This window comes from Chaetodon trifascialis, chromosome 1 (genome assembly GCF_039877785.1).
Source record: "Chaetodon trifascialis isolate fChaTrf1 chromosome 1, fChaTrf1.hap1, whole genome shotgun sequence".
Lineage (NCBI taxonomy): Eukaryota > Metazoa > Chordata > Actinopteri > Chaetodontiformes > Chaetodontidae > Chaetodon > Chaetodon trifascialis.
Window position 1 is genome coordinate 22,596,179 of NC_092056.1, and position 23,220 is coordinate 22,619,398.

Genomic DNA, 23,220 nt, shown 5'->3' on the forward strand with positions numbered 1-23,220 from the left:
GCAACAATATTTCAAACAACATCAGCAGCACAGCAAGAAACACTTTAACACCAGGTACTGCCTACACACACTGTATAAGAAAAAAACCACTGCACCGACTTGACCTTTCTGCCTTCGGCTGTTGTTGTGATTCTTCATTCTTCAAGCAGTTTCTGAAGCTCCCCCTCTACCTTCTCCACAAATGCATGAAAGCTGGGATCCAGCAGACAAATACGCAGGATGGGCTCCAAGTCACCTTGTGCCAAAGAACTGTGGCGATATACTTGAGGCAGAGTGACAGCACGCTCTCCCATGAAGTGCTGTGGAAGGTCCAACAAATACGTATTTTTTTTTATTGAATTTAATGAGGCAGCAGTTATTTTAGTGGACTATGTTCATGGTCATAATTTGAAGAAGTTAATTAGCTGAGCGCCCTGCGCCGCATGAAACTCAGTGCTTCTTAGTTGAATTTAATGCGAAATTACAATGAATATGTCGCACAAAAATGGACGTTCAATTTGATTAGCTGTTACTTTTAAATATGAGACCTGGGTGAGACGCTTGATGGACAATGATCCTTGGACAACCTCAGGCTCAACTCCCACAGCCGTTCCCTGCCAAGTAAAACATAGTTGTACACAAAAGAAGAAAAAAGATTGAACAGACACAGCATGACACCACAGGGTTAAGAGACCAATCAATGGATTCATTACTAATTGAACGATATCCACCCCTCAAAGCCCTTTCATCTCCACTGTGAACTCCTTCAGTGGGTCTGTTCGCTAAAGGTCACATTCGAGCCCATCGCAGAGTCCATTCCTTTCTCAGTCCTTAAATGTTGCGAGCCAGATGGCTGGATCTATGTTTTACTCAAAATCCAATTTCTAATTAAGAACACGCTCGTCAAAGTATTTGACGGTAAATAAAAGGTCACCGCTGAAATGAGGTAGAGCTGAATGACAGAGCGTCTCATTCTTATAGTGTGTCATCGGTGTGTGTTTCAACTGGTGAAATGCTTTAATGGCACGTTTTCTTGTTGTTTTTTAGCTTTGCGACAAAAATGTTTGTTTTCGCAATCAACAACTTGACTGTTAAAGGCAAAATTAAGAACTCATTGTTTCAGTTGATTAAAGGGTATGCCCCTTTGATAGTTTAGATAGTTTAGTATAGCATATATATCTATATATATCTCTCTCTCTCTCTCTCTCTCTCTCTCTCTCTCTCTCTCTCTCTCTCTCTCTCTCTCTCTCTCTCTCTCTCTCTCTCTCTCTCTCTATATATATATATATATATATATATATATATATATATATATATATATATATATATATATATATATATATATCATTGTTCTACATTCCTGTCTGTGTGCCTGTGTGTTTGGGGTAGGACATACTGTTTTCTACACCATATGCTGTATTGTGATTGGCTAATGACTCCTGTACAGTATATACTATCAGTCCACCTATTGTAGCAGTAGTGTCACCTCTGACAGCAAGACACTATTGTAAATAGCACCATCTAGTGAGCATAATATGGCCAGTGTTCATGAAGCCAACTACAGCAATGTGACAATACTGTTGATTAAGCAATCATTTATGACTATATGACACCTTCTATTATGGCAGATTACATTGCGCTGATATACTTTTTTTTTAATTTACAAAATATTGTGCAATAAATGGTGACATAGACAAGATCAGTGTCTCATTTTTACCAAACAAAGTCTACGCCACTCAAGTTACTACTTACGTCACTGGCCTATTTTTGAGATTTCGATGAGCAACACATTTGAAATGTACAAGCACCTGATCTGTGTGTTGTGCTATCAATAAAGACATTTTATTTACTGAATTGTTAAGTGGCCAACCTGTATCAGCGGTGCAGAGGCCTCAGCGGGGGACTGATGACGGGGCTGTGAGGCGTCGTCCTGAGTGGTGACAGGCATGTACTCCATCAGTTTTTCCACAGCACTTGAACACTCCTTTATAGCCTCTGCCCTGCTTCCGCCATCAAACTGCATTCTGATTATGCGGCCCACTCCCTGCAGAAATCCACAAATACATTCAATCTGTAACTGTCAATCTGAACTGCTCCAGTGAAAACAAACTCTGTGGTTTGTGTGTTGCTTTTGTGAAATCAGTATTTCATTACGCTAAAAAAAAAAAAAAGGCTTTGGCAGACAAGGAGACGGTTAAATTTGATGTTCAGGCAACTCATGTCTGAGCAATATGCTTAACAGCAAATTAGATAATAGTTCCAGTATGAGGAGGCCATTCATCACAGTATCTGAATAAACAGTATAAAAAAATCTAATCTAGAGTATTTATAGTTTTCCCTTTTCATTTTGAATATATAGAATGATCTTGTTCTTGCAAGGGAATTAAGGTATTAGGACAGACCTTGAGAAAACAGTACCCATTGTGGGATTGCAATGCATCTCACGACTCACCTTCACAGTAAATTGAAACATCAGGTTGTCAGATTTCTGGTGTGCTTTGAGAGTGTCAGAGCCACAGAGCAAAGGGATTGTATCCTGAGAAAAGATGAGAGAATAAACGTCTTCATTAGTCAGAACAGGAGACTGTTTCATCCATAGACTACATTAACTGTACAGAAACCATTTTTGGTGATTTTTAAGAATGTAAAATAATCTTTCACACTATGCCAAGTAAAACCAACTTCATTTCCGTTCATTCACTCATAAAAATTACTTGATGAAATTAATGAACAAAAGAGTATTATTCGTTTATCATGCCGATGGAGGGATAAGTTACCTAAAACTGTCTGCAGGGGTCTCTGTTTACTCAGTAACCTTAGATTTGAGGCGACAATGAGCTTTGTCATGCACACAATCGAACAGCTTAATACGCCAATCAGCCTATTTTATTAAATGTGCTTTACACATACATTTGGTTTGACTTAAAAATAACAGTGTAGGTATACCAACAGAGTTTCCCTTGGAACAACACCATTGGACCAGGAAGTAGGTGCTCTGCTGGACTGAAGCGTCGCCATTCTACATCCAATGTTGGTTATACACATTTTTGATCCTAACAGCAGCATCATGCTTAGTACTTTTATACCAATCTTAATCAAGCGTCTTTGGTGGCATTGCAAAAACATATTGCTGGAAAGAGTACGAAAATGATGTGAATCATATTCTATGGCCTTCACAGCCACCAGCTCCGAACCCAGTTACACACATAAAGGAGATCTAAGACAATACTCTCAATCATTATTATCAAATCACCAAATGAAGGAACGTGTTTTGGAACAATTGCGTTTAGTACCTCCAGCAGTGTTCTTCCTTTAAACTGTCACCATGTGTTGCATGTTGAGTACGAGTCAATGCCAAGTACATCTGCATTTACTGAGGACTGATATTTCTTTTTAGGGTGATGCCTGTTAAAGTCAGGAGTATCCAAATTTTAAGGAGAGCACATAAGGCCTTCAACAATACCTCCATTCTCTACGATACAGCAAATTCCAGTTTTGTTCCAAAGCTTTCCTTCAGACCTTATCGTGCGGCCTATAGGCCGAAGCTCTCTGTATTGGAAGTTCCTGAGCATTCACTGCACCAATCTATAATAGACCAGTCTATCATCCTCAGTGAAAGCTCTCTGCAGTCTGACCTGAATATCTGTCTGGCTCGGCACCCTGGCGCAGCAAGATAGCCGTGTCACCTGCCAGAACTCCATTAATGAGACACTGAGCAGTCCCTCAAATTTCTGTTGTCTGTAGGACTGAAAGTTAACTTTTTTTTTAACTTAGATTTTTATTAGTTTTTCATTAGTTTTAAAGTACAAAAACAAACAAACAACAAAAAAAAGTGTGTCTGGGTCAATTACTGTATGGAACTTACATGTCATAACAATGAACAGTGGGGAGTCAGAGGTCACAGTTCAGGTCAAACCGAGCAAAAGTAATACATATATATATTCACATACAAAATCGTACATGTATATACATATATTGCAAAAAGAAAATCATTTGCAATAGGTAAAGGAATAAATCATACACTCACTGTGAGGAGCTAGATTGTGGTTGGGCTTAAAAATTTTTAATCCATTTCTCCCATTTTCTGTAAAAGGCAAATTTCCTCAGTCTTAAGGTATATGTCAATTTTTCCATCAGAAAGATCTCCTGGATGATTCCTGTCCAGTCTGAATGTTGTGGTGGGTCAGACTTGAGCCAGTTTTTTTGTTATGGCCTTCCTTGCCACTGTTAGAAGGATCTTAGTCAAGGAGAGGTCTTCTTTGTGTACAGCTGTGCAATGTTTCCTAGGTACAGTGTGGTACATTCCTTTGGGACATTGTAGCCTAAAACTACATTTATCACAGTACTAACTGTTGGCCAAAATGGTTGGATTCCCGGACAACTCCAGAAGATGTGGGAGTGATGTGCCTCCGTGCTGCCACAGTTCCTCTAGCAGGACTGTGGCCTCAGGAGTTGTTTACTTTTTATATGAGGAGTGATAAAGAACCGAATCATATTCTTCCACTGAAAGTTAACTTTTTGTCTAAAGGCCACAACAACTGCTAAAAGCCCCAAATTCATGGTTTACTTTGACTATTTTGTGTGCTAAACCAGACTTCGGCAGCATAACACACCTATAGCTAACAGGAATGAAAATGTTGGTTAAACACACGTGACTTTAGTAATTCCTTGCCCGGATTGTCCACAACTGGCCTGGTTATGGAATTGAGATGTTTGTCTCACTCTGCTGTTCCAAGGGTGTCAACAAACCAACACACCAGCAGGACAACGAATGTCAAGTCCATGCTCTATGAGGCAAACCAGAACCTGAATCAAGTGATTCAACTGAATCATATAACTTCATGCCCAAGCTGACAACCACATAAAATATTTCTATCAAAATCCAAACCAAGGCTGAAAAGAGTTTAAGCTTTATATGAGCCTGAACCTTAAATATTTGACAATAATGTTCTTTCACTGATTTGGAATCTGTGCCCAAAAGGTTCTGAGGAATAAAAATCCCATCGGACTTGAGTAGAAATGTCAAGCTCTCCTGCAGAATAATTCATATAGTCTTCATCAAAGCCTTTTATCTGGAAAGTAAATTTCTGTAACAAATTTACATCCCAGAAAATCTGCTGAGAGAATGCTGGACTGGACTTTCTTTAGCCATGCTATGAAAGGTTCAGTTGAAAAATACTCATACGTCTTTACATAAAACAAAATATGAAGCCGTCATGTCCCATCTAGGAATGTCTTTTGGACATTCCTAGATGGGACATGAATTAATAGAACATGAGGACATGAATTAATAGAATTCACATTCAAGGTTCCCTCCATATGGGGGAGGACAACCAATAATAACAACTGTGCTGTGCTTGAGATTGCCAAGTGTTGGAGCATAACAACTGCAGCTGCAGGCTCAAATGATTTCAAGCTATTCCCCTATAGCCACAACTTATTTTTTTCAATTACTCACTGCAACACCTATGCAACACAGTGATTCTTGTTCCGGCATCTGCTACAGTCTAGAGATGAAATATCAAGGTCATGAGCTATAAGTCTGTATGTGAATATCAAACTGAAGTGATGTACAGCACAGAACTGCTCCACCAATTTTAAACTGAGGATTTCTCTGTATTCATGAGACTAAAGTCTATTTCAAAGGAGACTATTTTCTTTTTTGTCAACATTTGAAAAACCTTTGCTGGTGATATTTTGAACCACAAGCTTTGCATATTTCAATCTATAATTACTAATCTTTTGTATGGAAACTCACAATAGAGGTCTTTTTTGCCTTTTTGCTTCTTTTTCCCAAAAGGGTAAGAGTCACCACTCAAACAGTCCATTTGAAAGACAATGAATAGGAAGCAGTGACATGAATCAGTTTCAGAAAGCTGTAAAGACACAAAGAATAGGCCTTCTCACCACCAACAAACACACCCATTAGGCTGGATCTAAACATAGAGTACCAGGATCTGGAAAATAAGGCTTAATGTTCAGGTTGTATGCATTTCATATGGGACCATGCATGGAAAAGAAAAGCAGTCAATATAGCCACACAGTCTTCCTACCAAGCTTTGTTGTCCTTGCAATACCAGCAAGTAGCCAGATTCCACAATTGTGAGGACAATTTCTGGTTTATTGCCATTTGCATCAAATACCTGGTGAAGAGAAAAGAATATTAGCCAGTGCAAAGTTATTGTAATTTGTTTTCCAGATCAACTCTTGATGGAAATACATATTTATAAATTTTAGAGGATGTCTGGTGGCAACAGATGTGCCATTGTTTCAAATTAAGGTAAATGAGGCAGTCTCTGAGTGTTGATTTATATGGGTCTCTCTGTTCTGGGACACACATGATTTGGCAGCCTATTTGGTAAGGCACCATGTACTTGATAGCATTTTCTTAAAATTGTTATTTCTGTTATTAAAATAGCTGCACTGCCATGAACTATACATTACACCCTGCATTGCGGTGGAGTCCCATAGATGGAGAGTAAATGCTGCTAAATTAATCATTGGGAATTTCTGCCCGTTCCTGTAGTTTTACTCAGAGTTGTCACACAGTATACTTGTTGGTAATGTAGGTAGATTTTGGTTTCAGACATCCATCTCTGTCTTCACACTAAACACACGGCTCCAGCTTGCCATCTAGAGTCTGATGCAGTTAATGAAAGACAAACCCACAATTCTTGACGGAACATTTCTTTAATTCATTACGCCACAGCTTTCCCAGCTCAGTTTCCACACACACTATTCTAAGAACTGACCATTTTCTACTCTGTGGAAACAAACTGAAATTAACATTTTACCCACTACATCTCTTTCAGGAATATAAACATTTACAATTTTAAGACCAGTCTACATTATACACAATATACATGACTAGCTTTCTTCAAACTCCCTTCAGAGGTTAGTTCCCTCACTTTCTTTCCCAAGGACACCCAAAGCACATGCAGATGCATTCTTTCTGGTCAAATGGATGACCTACAGTAACATCTGTTGAACTTTTTGGCTGATGCTTCTACAAATTTGTATCCCTTTCACGTTATTTTGATCAATCTACTGATGAATTTTCTATTTCTGGAGATCTGTTTTAGTGTCTTGAACTGCATGTGAGGATTGTGTTTTCAAATAAAGTACCATAACTGAATTTAAATCACGGCTGGGAATCACTGCAGAACTGTTTTAGTTGCGAGTAAAACTTCAAACAAAGGTCTTATCAGTCAACACCAGTTCTCTCCAACATGAACTGCAGACGCTCTAAATTTGTTTATACAGCTTCCCAAGTGAAAGCTGCAGACAGTGAAGAGTTATTTTCTCATTTTCAGACGATAGTTCATTGTTTATTTAGTGGTTTATTTTATTTATAATTCTCATTTTTGGAACTGTATACACTTAATTATTAACTGATTACTCAAGAACACACAGAAGAAGAAAAAAAAAACAGATTAACAAATACTGAAAATATCTATGACTTGTATATCCAAATGGGAACATCTTAATATTTATTTTGCTCACTTAGCTTTTGTACCAAACCAGAGATAATATGGGGGTGTCAAACCTCATGCATAGCTTCATTAAATAGAGGCAGCCCAACTGTGGTTGTGTTCGTTTCTACTATCATGACCCATGTTACATGAGAGGCAGACACTGGGGCAAGTATCCTAGCTAGCAAGGTAATCTCCCAAATAAAACTAACAATACATGGAGTGAGGTTTAATTCATGGTTTTGTACACAATAATGATAAGGTGAGCCGTAAGTAACACCTGTAATGACGGTAAATTCCACCGGCCACACTATGGTTAATTGGAACTGAGAGCAGCTAGTGTCAGACTATGCTATGCTAAACAGCCGCTAATGTTAGCTTAATTGGAAAAGTTAGCGAATCATAGCTAGCTAGCATAATGTACTTGAGTAAGTGTAAAGCAAACACCAGTTACCTTCCAAGACTTCCCCCTGGTTTCCCCACAGCCTGGAACGAAGCGCCCGTAGCGTTTTAGCCTCCATGCCTGACTGGTGGTCATTTCCCGTGATGTTAAAGAAGTTCTCTGTTGATACTTTTCCTATGGCTACAATGGGGTAAGAGTTTATATTTTAACGGAGACTCATGAGAATTCTTCACACTTTCATTCTAGACAGCAGTGTTATGAGTTACCCAGAGTTCCAAGGGACAGATTCAACGCAATTATAACCTATGTTTTTAAAAGTAAAGCAGTTTCAAATCTGAAAACAGTCTATGGCAAGTGACTATTGAAAGGGAGCGAGCGTGTATTAGAAATGTGAGTGTCTGGCGGCGGCAGATGGGCACCATGGGAAAGATGGAAACGACATAGGAGAGGTATATATAGTTGGGGTATCGTTAGGTTTTCAGTTAAGGTTGTAGTTGAATATGTCTGACTAACATTTATTGAGGGGTCACTTTTCAGATATTTAAAATTAAGACATTGATAGCTATTTTGAGAATTATTAGTCAAGGGATAAGTTATGATTTAACAATGCTGAGAGGTTTTCATGGGTCTCACCCAGATGAAGTATTATTTTTGTTCTTTGTGAAACCTTCTGACTTTAATTGTTGTTTTATATTGTTTTTGTAAATATTATATTTTGGGCCTTTACCATGTCAGGAACAGCTGAAGACAATACACAATGACTCACAGGTGAGAGTTGAACATGCAGACACTGCAAAGGAATGAAAGCCTCAGCACATCGGGCGCACACCTTACTCACTGAGCTATAGGGGCATGGCTTACTTTTCTTGTTTTGACTGGATGTCAAGAAGATTATTGACAACTTTGTGGAGAAAATTTTTGATTTGATGTGTTGATCTGTGGTGCCCTGTGGCTACCGCAAGTAGCCAAGCCCCACAACTCCTCCAGCAATTGATAGTTATCATCCCAATCAGCTTATGTTGACTAAGACATTGCATGTTTATTTCTTCCCTGAGCAAGAATAAGCAAACATGCTGCTATTTTGTACAAGGAAGTAGGCCTATATGAAAATACTGCTTATCTAAAGAGATACAGTAGAAAGAGTTTGGGTCTGGTTGGTATAGCAGTGCAAAGAATGCTGGAATATGTATTGTGTGTGTAATACAGTAAGTAACTTGTCAGTGCTGTCAGGTGAAGTTATTTAAGGACTGACTTCAAAACTTCTTGTTAGTTATCGCCGACATTTATTGAGACCAGTATATCTAGAATAAGCTAATATCAGCTGTTATTTCAGCATGGCCAGTGTGTTGCTCCAGCTCTGTTAGATTTCTGCCACGTCTACTGTAGCTCAAAGCAGTTTGCTGCTCAGCATCCAGTCTCATCTCCCTACTGTATTTTTTCTTCCCAGATCTGGCTGCTAACTTGCCTAACAAGAGGGACACAGCAGAGCACAGGTAGGACTTACAACAGACAATGGCAAGAAAAGGCCTGACAAACAAAACAACCTGAATCAATTCAGATTGTGAACACCCACACTAAACAACTCTGAACAGCATTGACCCTGAACCTTTATGTCACAATCACATAGTGTGTGGTCATGTGGATTATGCTTTCTACATTTGAATTTTTGATCTGCGTTCAGTGTGAGGAGGGAAACACTGACAGCATTTCTGACTAGCACTGTGACAAAACATATGTTCATCTTAGAGTAATACTACAGATTGTACAGATGGACTGTTTATTTTTGTGACGTGTGTGTTTAGTATGGTAGTTATGACTTAAAAGGAGAGCCTACATGTTTTCGTGTATGTCTTATAATGACACTGGGACCAATAAACAGCTGAAGTCTCTCAAAGGTTTTGCATTGTTCTGAAATCAAAAAAAATGCTGATTGTTGGATTAAATGTTTAATCCAATTATTCATGTTCTATTTCAAATAATTAATCATTTTAAGTGTTTTAAGTGTTCTTCATCATTCAGGTTCTACTCTTTCACCTAACTGATAATAGATTTTTGAGGCAGCTACCAATATGATATCTGATATCATGGACTGTATGCCATTTTGTAGATATGAACATGTAACTAAAATTTTTGAGTGTACCTTTTTGAATTTTTTTTTTCAATTGTGACCAAGATATGTACTTTTGTGCAAAGCGAGTACAGTAAAAAATATCTTCCCCAACATCATCGATAAAATGAGCCGTGACTAATTACAATGTGAACATTTTGGGTTTGTCTGCCAGCTTATATAAGGGTAGAATGTTGGAGCTAATAGGATGACTTTTTCTCATATTGAAATGAACAGAAAGTAAAGGACCTATACACACAATGAAAGTATCATGTATCTACTTTGCTAAATGAAAGTTTATTTGTGTTTGTCACAGACACAATTAGATTAACAGTGTGGTCATTGTGAATAAATGACATAAAGGCTCAGAATCCAGGCTGACAAAGGTACATCCTTTTTCACATACATGCCATAAATGATTAATTGCGTGTGGGGAAATGATGGGGAAGTTCCCTACAGCTACATATCATTACTGAGCCATGTCATTAAAAGCAGTGCAGGGAAGGCAAGGGAACAAACAGTTGCAAAAAGGGTTTACTCATAAGATCATACATTTGTTATTCTCTTGACAATATGCTTTGTATTTGTTTATCAGTAAAAACAGGAAAAACTATTTAAAAATATATTTGTCCATTCTAACAGGCAATGTGCTGTGGCACCACAAAGATAGGCCTATATTATATTATAAAGCCATAATTGGACAAATAATAAGGAAATCCAGTATGTACCTATTTATGTATTGGCATGTGAGAGATAAGTCGCATACCTACAAGTCTCGCCTGTTTGATAAAACACCGTTTGCCAAATTATAGACAAGCCTAATAATAAACCTCAACTGTATTCGTGTGCGCAAATTACGCAGTGGATCAGGCTGATAATAGGGATGGCAAACAGGCGGTTCTTCCAAGCGGTGCCCACTGGAAGGCTGAACAATGGGTTTGCATCGCCTACCTGTAGCCTTAACTTAAGAGAACAGGAGAGCGTTTTAAGAATGGGAAGAGCATTCCCCTTTAAACAAGGTGGGCTGAGCTTATTTGCAGTTCTCGCTCCTATGGCAACCCAATAGATCAGCATCATGAATATTCACAATTCGCCAAAACGCACCATGACTATGGATCAGTGATGTCAGCGGTCCCTGGAATGCTCTACTGTATTTTGCATGATTGTGTCGCGTTATTTGATGGCAGCTGGCAAGACATCTGGTGAAAAGCGCATCCTGCGTCGTGCATGACCTTTCCCTCGTCTCCATATCACGGTCCGTCGGCACGTCCCTCACATGTCACGCTAAGGTGACTTTCAAGCAGTTTTTTCCACTTTTGCGCACAATGTCGGAGCGGCACAAAGATGTACATCGGGGACGCAATGGCCAAGCGGACCGCCCAGGCTGTGCGTGAGGACATATGCAAACTGTCAGGTAGTCTAATTATGAAAAAGACTATCTCTCATCTGCTTCAGTAGAGCCACGGCGGTCCATGTCATGTGCAGCAGGCTTTCATGGATTCAGATTAGCTCCAGACTGATCGCTCTCACGAACAGATAGGGAGCGTGGGGCTGGTGGCAATAATCGTTAGCTCTCGTACAGCCTAACAATCTGGGTTCATTGAATTTTCTCCACTGTGTCTCAATGTCATAATGGACAGGTTGCACTCTTCCATGCGTAAAAGGCTCTACAGTTTGCCACAGCACATTGGACAGAAAGCATCTATAATGGGCGAAGGAGAAGACGCAGACAAGGACACCCGGAGGAAGAGTATTAGGATGAAGCCTCTACCGTCACCGTCGCCGACCTCTGGGGGAAGCTGCAAAGGCATCGGGGAGACCAAAAGTGGGGAGTCTGTGATCATGGAGACGGACATAGGAAGACCGATGAAGACCAGCTCAAATGGAGACTGCCGGAGATTTCGTGGCAGTCTCTCGTCCATCACAAGTCGGCATGTGCACGACTCTGACTCGGCGGAGGAGAGGCGCCTCATCACCGAGGGGGATGTCACCCCGAGCGAGGAGAGCCCCCCCGGAGCCATCGGTGATGGGCCGCCGGATCAAGGCGCGCAAGGGGCGAGCGGCGGCGGCGGCCAGAAAGATTCCCCAGACCAGCAGTCAGGGTTTATAAAGTTGGATGGCATTGATCAAATTCTGCCGGACGACGAGAGATTATATCAAGCTGGGTTCATACACAGACAGTTTGGAGCAATGCTTCAACCAGGGGTCAACAAGTTCTCCCTGAGGATGTTTGGAAGTGAGAAGGCGGTTGAACGAGAACAAGAGCGGGTTAAATCCGCCGGATTTTGGATCATTCACCCGTACAGTGATTTCAGGTAAATTTAGACATCTTATACTCAAGCTCTCCAAACAACAAAAGGTTTAGAGTGAAGCGTCACGTCGATGCCTCGCACAGGCCCAGATGTTTTCTCAGTGTGTGTTGATCATTTATGAGGGCATTCATCAGCTCAAGAGCAGCCCATTCATTGTTTCCTTCAGCCTGACAGCACCTTCATCACTTATCTTACTGCTTTGCGTTGAAAGATGACATTTGACCAAAGCCATAATTATAATCAATTGCCTGTATTGTCCTGTAAATTGCAATTGCAATTTACTAATTAGTTTATAGATTCATCAGATTTTTCAGTGTCAGCAGAGGAATTATATTCATGAGTTTCAGGGTATGTACATATTACTCACGAGGCCTGTAGTTACACTGAGTTGTGTTATGGAACGACCCACAGATAGCTCAACCTTTGCTAAATAGGCCAATTTACCTATCTTGTGCAAATGCTATCCATAGGATGCATACTTGCAGCCGTTTAGAGGTTTCTCCTTGATTTGAGAAAACTTGTGCACAGGGGCCATGGTTTCTCACTGATGAGGGCTAGTGATCAGGCCCTCACTTCAAACTGTCGTTAAAGCTTTACATATTTATTTTATCCTCCTTTTTTACATGGTATTTTGAAAAGTAACGAGCAAAAGCCATTTGAGTTTAATTAAGTTTTACCAGTGATTATACTGCTAGATCAATTTTGAAATGATCGACACATTTGAAGTCAGCATTTAATAGCATCGTCTACTCTAGTGACAAACTGCAGCCGCAAAGCTAAACAGGGAACGTCCAGGAGCACTCCTGTATCGGCCTACAGATTCCTCTCTGTTGTTAGTGCCCTTGACTTTGTTATTGGCCATATGCATCTGATTCACGGCCACATGGAGGCTCTTAACTGCCAAGCAAGGCTGGATTTAAGGTCCTTCATCCTTGCTTTCTGGATTTTAGAAAGATGGTGATGCATTGCTTTTAAACAAATGATGATACGCAGCAGTTTAACTCAAATGCATATCTATGTGTGTATGTGCATTTTCAGCATCTCAGGTGGCCAATTTCTAAGAGGTGCTGGTCAGCAGTTTGTTTACACTTCTTGTTTGTCACCAAAACAGCAATACTTTGGGTCAAACTACACACTCTACACATTATACACACTGTGGCACACACGAGCGTGTAGGATCTTGGCATTATTGGATGGACCTCATGCAATGATGTGGTTTTGATTGAAAAGTGCTCACAGAATTTGCTTCCTTCAACATGTCCGGTTGAATCAAATTTGATTAAAAAAAATCTAATTTGACTTCTTCATAGCTTGCGTTGTAAGTCAAGTAATGGACCTTGTTTACTTTTTTAAAATTGAACACATTTTCCTCTCGTTTGAAGGACTTCATTCGGAGCTGTGTCAGCGTTGGCAGTTAGTTCACGTCTACTTCGTATCATTTAAAGCATGTGGAGATATTTGTGCCTCTATTAAAGGACCTACAGAAAGATTGTTCTTGTCACTCATACTGTATTTCTCCTTGTCTGTGACATTGAATGTTGCCTGCTGTTTCAGTGGCTGTGATGGCGTAATTGCGTGTGATATAGAAACTCACTTCCAACCAAAAGTGTGTTTTTCTACCACATGAACAAGATGTCTGACTTGACTGAGAGACATGAGAGTTGCAGTGTGAGTTGTTCACAGGCCCAGGTTGTCAGTGGAAAAGATTAAATAAGACTCTTCCTAGAATAGAAAACAGACACATTTGTCTGCCTGTTTATCCTGAGAGAAGCAGCACTGTGGTGGCTAGACTGGATGTTGTCTGCTGAATGTTGTTTTTAAGACTGACTCATACATCAGCTGTCTCAAACTGTCGTGAAAAAGTATTTCTTAATCGCGCCAATATGCACTTGAGAAAAGAAAGAGGGGAGATATGTGAATAACAATTCAGGTACAACGTCTGGCATACAGTACTTTGCCAGTGTCTGCTCAGTCAAATCCTGTAAACAGGTACAAGCCTGTCTGAGGCATGTCAAGCATAATGTTGTTTGGGACGTATTTGCAGCTATACTAAAACACCACGCTTATCAGCGATTCCTATTTCCACATCCACACACAGTTTAGACAGGTCATCATCAGCAAGTGAGACATGTATTCGACAGTTTGCCATTTTTGTGATGCTCCTCCCAGCTGGTTGCGATTCCTCTGACCCCCCTGCTCTCTTACTCACAGTGTTAAATGTCATGGGGAAGGGTGATTTGGGGCTTGGGGAGACTGTCCTGATACCGAAAGGTCAGGGACTTGGCACCAGCCATCAGTTTTGAAGTGTCTTTGAGCAAGATGCTGAAACCGGGGCTCCGCACTGCACTTTCTCAGCGAGATGCTCTAAAATAAACAGATAAATGAACGTGCACTGAGAGAGAAGTGCTCTGAAAAATGAGGTTAGCCAGCCACTTGTTTGGGGTCTGAGGAAGGATACTTCATATTACCATAATTAAACATTTTGGCGATTTGAGAGCAGTTTGCTTGTGATTCAATCACTCGCCACTATGATTACGTAATCACTCTACAATTAAAACCACAGATGTGGCACTCAAGCAGGAGGGTAAAAAATGAACCTGCGCTTCGGCTAACTCTGTTTGGGAAGAAGACTCTTGTCCATTTCTCTGAGACAACATGAAGAAGACAAAGCAACTCCGTAATTCACATGTAGATTAAAGGATAATGAGTTATTACAGAAGGAGGTCGATGTCGATGGCACCTTTTTATCAGTATTTAAATGCTTCATATCATATTTGAAACCCATCTCCCTGCCAGATGGAGAAATAGTATGTTATGTCAGTGAGTTAACGCAGCATGCTGAGATGAGTTACAGCTACTATTTTATTTTTAATGAACTGAAGGAGAAACATGATGCTTCCTCCAAAATCAGGATCAGAGACAGGACAAGATGACTGTAATTAAAGTACACAAGGAGATGAGTGGGACCTTTTAATGGGCCACGAGAAGAGAAGGGTCTCTGTGACTAAAAGTTTTATTCCCATGTCTGCATCAAAGCTTTGCCACTATAAGCTCAAATTAGAGTGTCACAAGAAATCACATAGTCATCACTGCGCCGGAATTCAGCAAAATCTCCTCTTGTCAAGTTTTGTATAACGCTAAGAAGCAAGGGAGGAGAAATATCTTGCAAGGGAAAAAGACGGATTAAAAATGGCATCATAATCCAATCTACAGCCTCATTTCCAGATCCAAAGCTGAACAGCCTCCTTCGATTCTGAACAAGCCAGTGAGCAGATGCGGTCAGTTAACCGAGTGAGTGGCACCCCAACCCCCCCACCCCCCCACCCCCCCAAAAAAAACACAAGGAGACAGGCTTTGCTACAAAATTCCTGATTCATATGGAGCCCTTTAAAGAAGGATGATGCCTACGTTTCTTGACCGTAAAATATCTGTGGGGGGTTGATAGGATTGTTGAACATTATAATTGATGGTGAGATTACTGGCTGCCCCCCCCCCACCCCACCCCCGCCCTGCTCCTCACTGGCTGCTTCTGTTGGATATCCGCACAGCTCTGCCAGCTCCTCAAAATGTGACTTTACATTTCCTATTTAAAAGCTGCTATAACCATAAACTGTGCTGAAAACCATGGACAATGTCCTTGGTCTAAATCTCTAGATGTCATATAATGCTTATTGCCCCTTTTAAAAATAGAATATTTCAGCGCTTGACTGACAAAATGATACCCCTCTCACAGAATAGACCCTCTATCTTGGTATGATGAAAACCAGGTAATGATTTTTTTTTCTTACCTCGGAGTGGTATCAATGCAACTGAGTTCTACACAAATAGCGCCACACAATATTAGAATGCAGCCCTCTGATCGTCAAGTGCCTTTTAATTATCTTGTGATTTAGAGCCCAGAGGACACATCTGTTGGAAAGTCTTCCACATTTCCCTGGGGAGATAGAAAAGGAGATGTTGCACATAAGAACTTTCTTTTTGTACTGAAGGCTCCATTAATCTCCCTTTTTCCTTTAGAAGCGTGTTGCCAACACTATCAGAGAGGGGGGTCGACTGTCCTGCAGTTTCTGTCAATCAGTTAAATCCCTTTGCAACAGTCAGGCGAATCCTTCCGTCGCCTCTGCAAAGTCCACTCCTTTAAACAGCCTTTTATTTCTCCCGCACATCCAGTTCTGTTTCCCAGAAGACTCGTACCTAGACAGTGGCAAAAATAAATCCTCTGAATAGACATCTTACAATTTTGCCTCTGTTGTTTTTTGCAGAGAATACATTAAAGAAAAGTAGAGCAGACGTAGTCACAGATGTGCACATTAAGGTTGTGATACAGTTAAAGGGAGCTAAGTTTGAAGCAAAGTGTTGACTAAATGAACTGTGTTCCTCAAGCCGTTTATGTTATCTACTCATGCAGCCAGTTTCTAATTTTATGTTTTCGTTCTCCTGCTAAAGTGAGTCATAGCATGTTTATTGTCTTCCATTAGCCCAAATAAATTGGACAGCTTCTCACAATATGAGCATAACTATATTGACTTTTACACATTTTTATATCTATAAAGACTAAGGACAATCTTTGCGCTACCTGCAATTACACTGCCCTTGTCCTTTGTGATAAATGTGGAAAAATAAATCCCACGGTCGTCATTGGCTCGATGAATTCTGAGATATTTGAATACTGTACGTCTTAGCTTTACAGTCCTTATCAAGCATTAGCTGCCACTCACAGCCACAGGCTTTTCGTTGAAGATACAATACTCTTACTGTACCGGAGTGTGTGCACATGTGTCTGTGTGTATTGTGTTCGCGGGCGTATGGGATCAGATTAAATAACAGCATTCTCTAGTTCAGTCAGGTTGATTACAGTTGATTTGAGAGTACGTTTTGCTATTGATCTGTTTGGGTCCTGCGGGGCCTCCGGCTCGCGATCGCTGCATTTATTGAAAAATGAGATGGAGAAACATAGACGGCTGCAGCGAGGGTAATTCCCCTTCTTGTGGCGGTGGCAGGACTCATAGTCTGGGTGAGAATTACACAAAAGTCAAGGCGAGGTGCTGGAGGTGCAGTAGAGCAATGTAAAGGCTGCACATTAAGAGCCACATTTAGACCATTTTTGAATAAAAGATGCATGAATTGTGCCCAGACTGCAGAGTGTTAGTGTCCCCTCGTGGACCACGTCGTCTTTTTGTCTCAGAGTGCTAATCTGCATGGGAAAGTTGGAGGAAAAGGCCTTTTGACACTACATAGGATGAATGACACTCTATTCCTTTCGGTCTCCATTAAATAATTCCTCTTTTAATTTAGTGAGGGTAAAACATGGGGATTACAGATGGTTCTGGCTGGGCCTGAAAGTGGGGTAATCAAAATAGACTGCTGTGCTCATCCACGAATATTAGGAGCCAAGAGATTATTACAGCACAATTTATTTAATGGAGGGAGCCCAGGGAGGATGTGCATGGCCGGTGGGTGGAAGGTTGCCTGTCATAGTGGCAGAATGATTGAACAGTACCGTGTGACCTCGCCAGGCACACTTGTGTGGGAGTGTGAAATCAGCACACGTGATCACAACTGTAAAACAATGACTTTTTCATTCCTTTTTTTTTTTTTCATAGGTGAGTGTCCCCTCGCCCCCTGATATGTCATTTAATTCATCTTTACGTATTAGGCAGACAGCTGAGTTTAACCTTGGCAAAGTGATGGTAATCTGGAGGTCAGATTATATTGATTGATTGGACATCATATACATTTTGAAAATGGGAAAGCCTGCAGGGAGCATTTTCTGTTAAGTGCCGCATGTCACCCAGCTGGAAATGCTTGATGTGTTTTGGTCACCTGACAAATGTAATGTTGTCCTTCCCACGCCACCATCCTCTGCGCTGCAACATCAATTTATAATCTCTCCAGGTGGATACACAGCACTAGTCAGCCAAGAACCATTCGCGAGTTTTTCCCCTTTGAGCACATTTCAGTGTCAAATGTATTTCTCTTGCTGCTGGACAGATGTGATTATTGTCCCACTGACTAGAGGTAAATATGTCACTTTCACTTATCTCATCATTTGAGGGCGGTTGATGGAGAAAATCTATATTTGTTGACAAATTATCAGTCCATAGTCAAGTCACGTTTGAAGTGCCTTGTGTGTGACATGAGAGCAACCAAGACCTCCATTGACCTTTATGTATTCCTGTTGACACGCTCTGCTTCTGGCTATGCTACAGAATCGTTTTCGCACCACTTCTTGTTTTGAGAAAGAGACGAGTGCACAAAATATATATAGATATACATAAAGAGTGCCTGCTCAGTCTGCACAATGACCTGACGCTTGTCCCTCGTTGACTTCACCTGTCCGTGCAGGGGAGAAGTTGTACTGTATGCTTTCCTTTTTTGGCCTGTGGCGCAGTGGCAGCAATTTTCCATCCAAGCTGTGGCTCCAGTTATAAATCTCATTTTACACATTTAGTTTTAATTTCAATCTGACATTTGACTTGCAATCAGCGCTGGTCGAAAAGCAATCAACGTCAACACAGATTATGTAGGTGTAATCTTCCAATGATACCCAAGAGGGCATTCTTTACTCTGATTAGGGGCACTGCAGTGATTCAGCCTCCTGCATCATCACCTAATTGATAACCAGACTAACGAATGTTCTCTTTGGTATTTTTTGCTTTTACTAACCCATGTGTGTGTTGGCTGAAGAATTCATTGCACACAGAAAATGAAAAATTTGAAAACAAGATATCACTTGGTTGCCAGCAATCAAGAAAGCACAGCACGCTGCATTTTATGGGAATTGTCAGCATGGTGGGAATGAATAATTAAGATTGCCTGGGTTAAAATACCTCCTGTGTGCTATCAATTCTCTCTGATGTCTTCCATTCAGCGTCCAGGCACACTATTCACACAGAGACCTGGGTGAAATACTGTTTGCAACTGCTTTTCTTTGCTTAGGAGCCAGATGGTGGGACTGTCTATTTTTAACAACGCTATGAGGGTCCAAAACACAAACACTCACATGTTACGGCACTTTTTTTGACCTGATATATGAAAGCCCATCCTTTCGCGTCCCATGCAGGTTAATTAATTGCAAACTAGATTTGAACTCTGATTCGTCTTTCGCGCGCAGAAAACTGGTATATTTTCCCTAAAATATTCCTTAATGTTTCATGCGTAGTCTTTATCATGCTCTATCCAAAACACACCTTCGCCTGTGTTGACCTCTGCATGCACGCTATAGCCCTGGCCTGTTCATTCCTCCTCACACAGATTCTGCTATATCTAGTACAGGTTGACCTTTTCAGACCTCCCTGTGTCCCAGGTGGATTCTCACACACCCTGTCTCTCTGAAATTGGATTGCTTTTTTTCCTTTCGGCCTAGATAGGAAATGGCCAAGATGTCAAACTGGCAGTGATATGCTGCTGCAGGGGGTGGACGCAATATGAGAAACACCATATTAAAAAGTATTTTATGTTTAATGTAAGAGACTTGTCATTAGAAAGACAGCTTCACACGCAAGTTCTATTACACTCAGAGCCAATTAGTAGAGTGTGCCAGAAACAATGATCAGTTCCACCTGCAGGTGACTCCGGTGTCATGTAACTGTGACAGTTACTTCGCGCCAGGACTTTCAGGTTATTTCATTCTGCTATTTCTCGTGTTTCTTAATTTCTTACTACCAAGTAATGTAGAAAATGATATAAATGTGAAGAGCAGACGTAAATTAAAGTAGAGCTGCAACGATTAATCAATTAGTTGTCAAATATTTAATTAATCAACAACAATTCTGATAAATGATTATCTGGTTTGAGTAATTTTTTAAGAAAAAAAAGTCAAAATTCCCTGATTCCAGCTGTTCAAATGTGATTATTTTCTGGTTTCTTTACTCCTCTGTGAATATCTTTGGGTTGTGGACAAAACAAGACATTTGGTCTGTGATGGATCATATTGTGTTTAGCGTTAAATATTAAAACAAAAAAAATTTGCTTAACAAAATTAGAAAAATTCAAGATAAAGATTGAAATATCCGACGTGAAGTGGACCTTGAGTTGTTTTGTCAAATTACAGTTCCCTAGGAATCAATAAGTACTTAAGTACTATATCATGAAAAGCAAGCGTTCTACATATCTGCTAACGATCCTTCACACAACCTGCCCATAACTCACCTGTGATCGCCATTCGTCCATCGCTAATGTCACTCTCTGCAGCCACCATTGTCGAACAGACATGGCAGGAGGATGGCATTTCCTTAGAGGACCTCTCCGCGGTTAACTCTGTAAGAATGTAGAGAAGACTGAAGTGCTTTGGAAACAGTGGGGTGTCCACTCAGAGAGGACCAGAGTCCAGTGCGCTGAATAAGGAACTCTGTGTGTGGCTGGTGTGATTCACAGGAAATACTTACCTGGATCAATGTGTTTGGCCTGGCCGTGCCACACGCTGGGTGTCTAGAAGACTCAGACAAATGACTGGATTATGAGACATGGGGTGGTGAGAGACAGATTGTTCCCTCTCCTCTGCTATGGGGGGGGGGGGGGGGGGGGGTGTCCTGATTTATTTTCACCGTCCCTATAGCCGATAGCATGTTTTTCCCTTTTGGTCATACAAAGTTACCCCATGCGTAATTAAAGAGGGAGGCAGCAGCAAAGTTGTTGTATAAATCTAATCCCTGGCCCTGTTTTGCATGTACAATCGAGAAATTATAGCGCTAACAAATAAACATGATAAATCCTGCCCTGTTTGGTTTAACAGTCAGATAAGCCGCCGCTTTTGCTTACTCATGCAGACCGGCAAAAATCAGATAAACCGCATCTCCTCTCCAATTTGATTTAATTTCATTTCATGCTCCAAGTGTCTTCTTAGTGAGGGTTTCCCATCAGCTTTTAAGCTGTATTAAGTTTGCTTTTATTTACCTGCACCTTTTTAATTTCCTCTTTATGTAATGTTGCTCAAAACAACAGTGTGGAAAGAAAAGTGATGTGTGTACAGCAGGCCGTACCGACACATATCTCTTCATACACTCCCTCTCTTGGTTGTCAATGCACTTCGGCATTAATGTGCTGTACAGAATCTCATTTTCTCTCACTGTTTCCACATTTTCTCTCCCCACATTTTCTCTTTTCATGCCCCTTCCCTCCTTGTCGCCCTTTGACCTCAGATCGCCGTTTTCGGAGATGGATAGAAAAGGCTTTCATTGTGGCTGCTCCATTTGCTGATTGCAGCTCCTGAGGTGGTGAAGATAATGGCCCAGCACTGGTGCAGGCCAGAGCAAGGGCACGAGGTGACGGTGTACAGTGTGACCAGCTCCTGGTATTATAGACAGCACATTATCTTAGCACTTCATCTATGTTAAGAGAAAGCCCATCTCTCTCTCTCTGGCTCTCTCCTGTCCAACGGAGCAGCGGGCTGGTGGTTGGGGGGAGGGGGAAGGGGTTTTTGTGTTCAGTCGGAGACACTGGCTAGTTTTCCTTTGTCACACTCTGTGGCTGGCTGACAGGGGACTCCTTTGACATGACCCTCAGGACCTTGTGGGAGATAACAAGGCATCATGATAAAACACAGAAGCAATTAGTGGTAGGATGACTGTCCAGTGCAGATACTGGCATATGCTAGTAGGATAAGTGCGTGCCGGCAAGCTTTCTGTCCTCTCCGTGTCTTCTACTGTACAGCCCTGCCACTCACTGCTGCTCTGTTTTTTCCCCACAGAGGACATATTTATTTGCTGACTGCACGATGTCCGTGTATAGCTTTTGTTCCTCTGAGCAGACAGGTAGCAGGTTGCACTCTGGGAAACTGTGAAGGACTCTACAGGACAAGGACAGGGATACTGAGCAGTCACTTGTGGCGCCAGGCAGAGCCTCTCCAGCAATGGGACAGGAGACTTCAGAGCATTCTTCTCAGTGGGCTCCCTGATTACATCTGGTCAGTTTGCAAAGTGGCCCTGGTGATTCACGATGTAGCCAGAGCTCTTAAGTGCATACTTCAGAGCTATTCAAACATCAGAGCAAGTTTAGGCTGGACTTATTTCAATGAGTGTATCTGGGGCATATTCTTCAGTGTCTGGGGCTGCCGCTGCGGCATTTAGAGAGTTCCACTGAGATGATTAGCCTGGTTCCACACCTCTGAATCAGTGCCCGCATCCACATTTTGAATGAAGTTGAAGCAAAAGGAAACCAGCGATTCAGTGATTCTTACACATCTGAATGGTTTAGATCTTTAAAGCAATAATAGAGGATCATCATTGAAGGAATGGGCCAGGGTTTTTTGTTTTTTTTTTGCTTTGTTTTTTGCAAATACTCTGATCGAGTGAGAGGGCTTGCAGCAATGACGTGTCTTTATGTATTGTCAGTGCTTACCTTTAAAGGGTCAAACCTCTACCTGTTAGAAAATGTTCTACTGCAGCCGATTTGACATTGTCTTCAGCATTGTCTTTCTCGAGGCTGTGTTGAATAACAGTCCTAGACAGAGCTTTAGAGGTGAATGAATTATCATACTCTGTACCCTTAACTTGATGTCTTACCATAGAACTACTTGTAATCTTATTTATGGATCTCTTTCAGCAGTGTTGACCCAGGTTGACTCCTTTCAGTTGGTTTTGCTTCTCCTCTCCCCTCTGTAGGTATTTAGTAAATCCCTCTGTTTTCTCGTAGGCTAAAGTTGGGGAGATTTGCCTCTCCCTCTGATGAAATCTTCTTAGCCTTGGTTTGATAAAGCAGCGTGCCTCACCTAAATATAGCCACCTGCGACTGCACAGCCCCAGTGTCAGTGATGTGCTTGCAGTGTGCCTGCTGGCAGTGCTCAGCAAAGACAGCGCCGTTATGACAGTTCATTGGAGCGGGTGACAACAAAAATAGGATTAACCCTTTTAACCCAATTTTTTTCTCTCTTAGACACTTAAGTCTTGCTGTGTTTGCTAACCAGCTTGTTTAATGCCAATGGGCTGCTCTTTTATGGGCAATACGCAG

At 41.1% G+C, this 23,220-nt stretch overlaps 2 protein-coding genes across 2 annotated transcripts in view; one reads left to right on the top strand and one right to left on the bottom strand.

Annotated features, from left to right (window-relative positions):
* Positions 1 to 134: 134 nt before the first annotated feature.
* rec114 (REC114 meiotic recombination protein) lies at positions 135 to 7,989 on the bottom strand. Its single transcript, XM_070969587.1, has 6 exons — positions 7,906 to 7,989; positions 6,033 to 6,122; positions 2,432 to 2,515; positions 1,846 to 2,023; positions 528 to 598; positions 135 to 299 (listed from the first exon to the last, which is right to left on the bottom strand). The coding sequence occupies exons 1-6, from the start codon at positions 7,987 to 7,989 to the stop codon at positions 135 to 137; spliced, it is 672 nt and encodes a 223-aa protein (XP_070825688.1).
* Positions 7,990 to 11,097: 3,108 nt separating this feature from the next.
* hcn4 (hyperpolarization activated cyclic nucleotide-gated potassium channel 4) overlaps positions 11,098 to 23,220 on the top strand; it is a 64,558-nt gene continuing 52,435 nt past the window's right edge. Inside the window, exon 1 of the mRNA XM_070969426.1 lies at positions 11,098 to 12,276. Within this exon, the coding sequence (XP_070825527.1) occupies positions 11,594 to 12,276 (683 nt within the window). The 5' untranslated portion in view covers positions 11,098 to 11,593. The remainder of the gene's footprint in view (positions 12,277 to 23,220) is intronic.

Excerpts from the sequence above, each read along its gene's own strand:
- rec114 (XM_070969587.1), bottom strand. The coding sequence starts at position 7,989 with ATGACCACCAGTCAGGCATGGAGGCTAAAACGCTACGGGCGCTTCGTT. Across the intron at positions 6,123-7,905 it reads CCAGGGGGAAGTCTTGGAAG|GTATTTGATGCAAATGGCAA; the intron begins GTAACTGGTGTT and ends TCTCTTCACCAG. Across the intron at positions 300-527 it reads CCATCAAGCGTCTCACCCAG|CACTTCATGGGAGAGCGTGC; the intron begins GTCTCATATTTA and ends GACCTTCCACAG.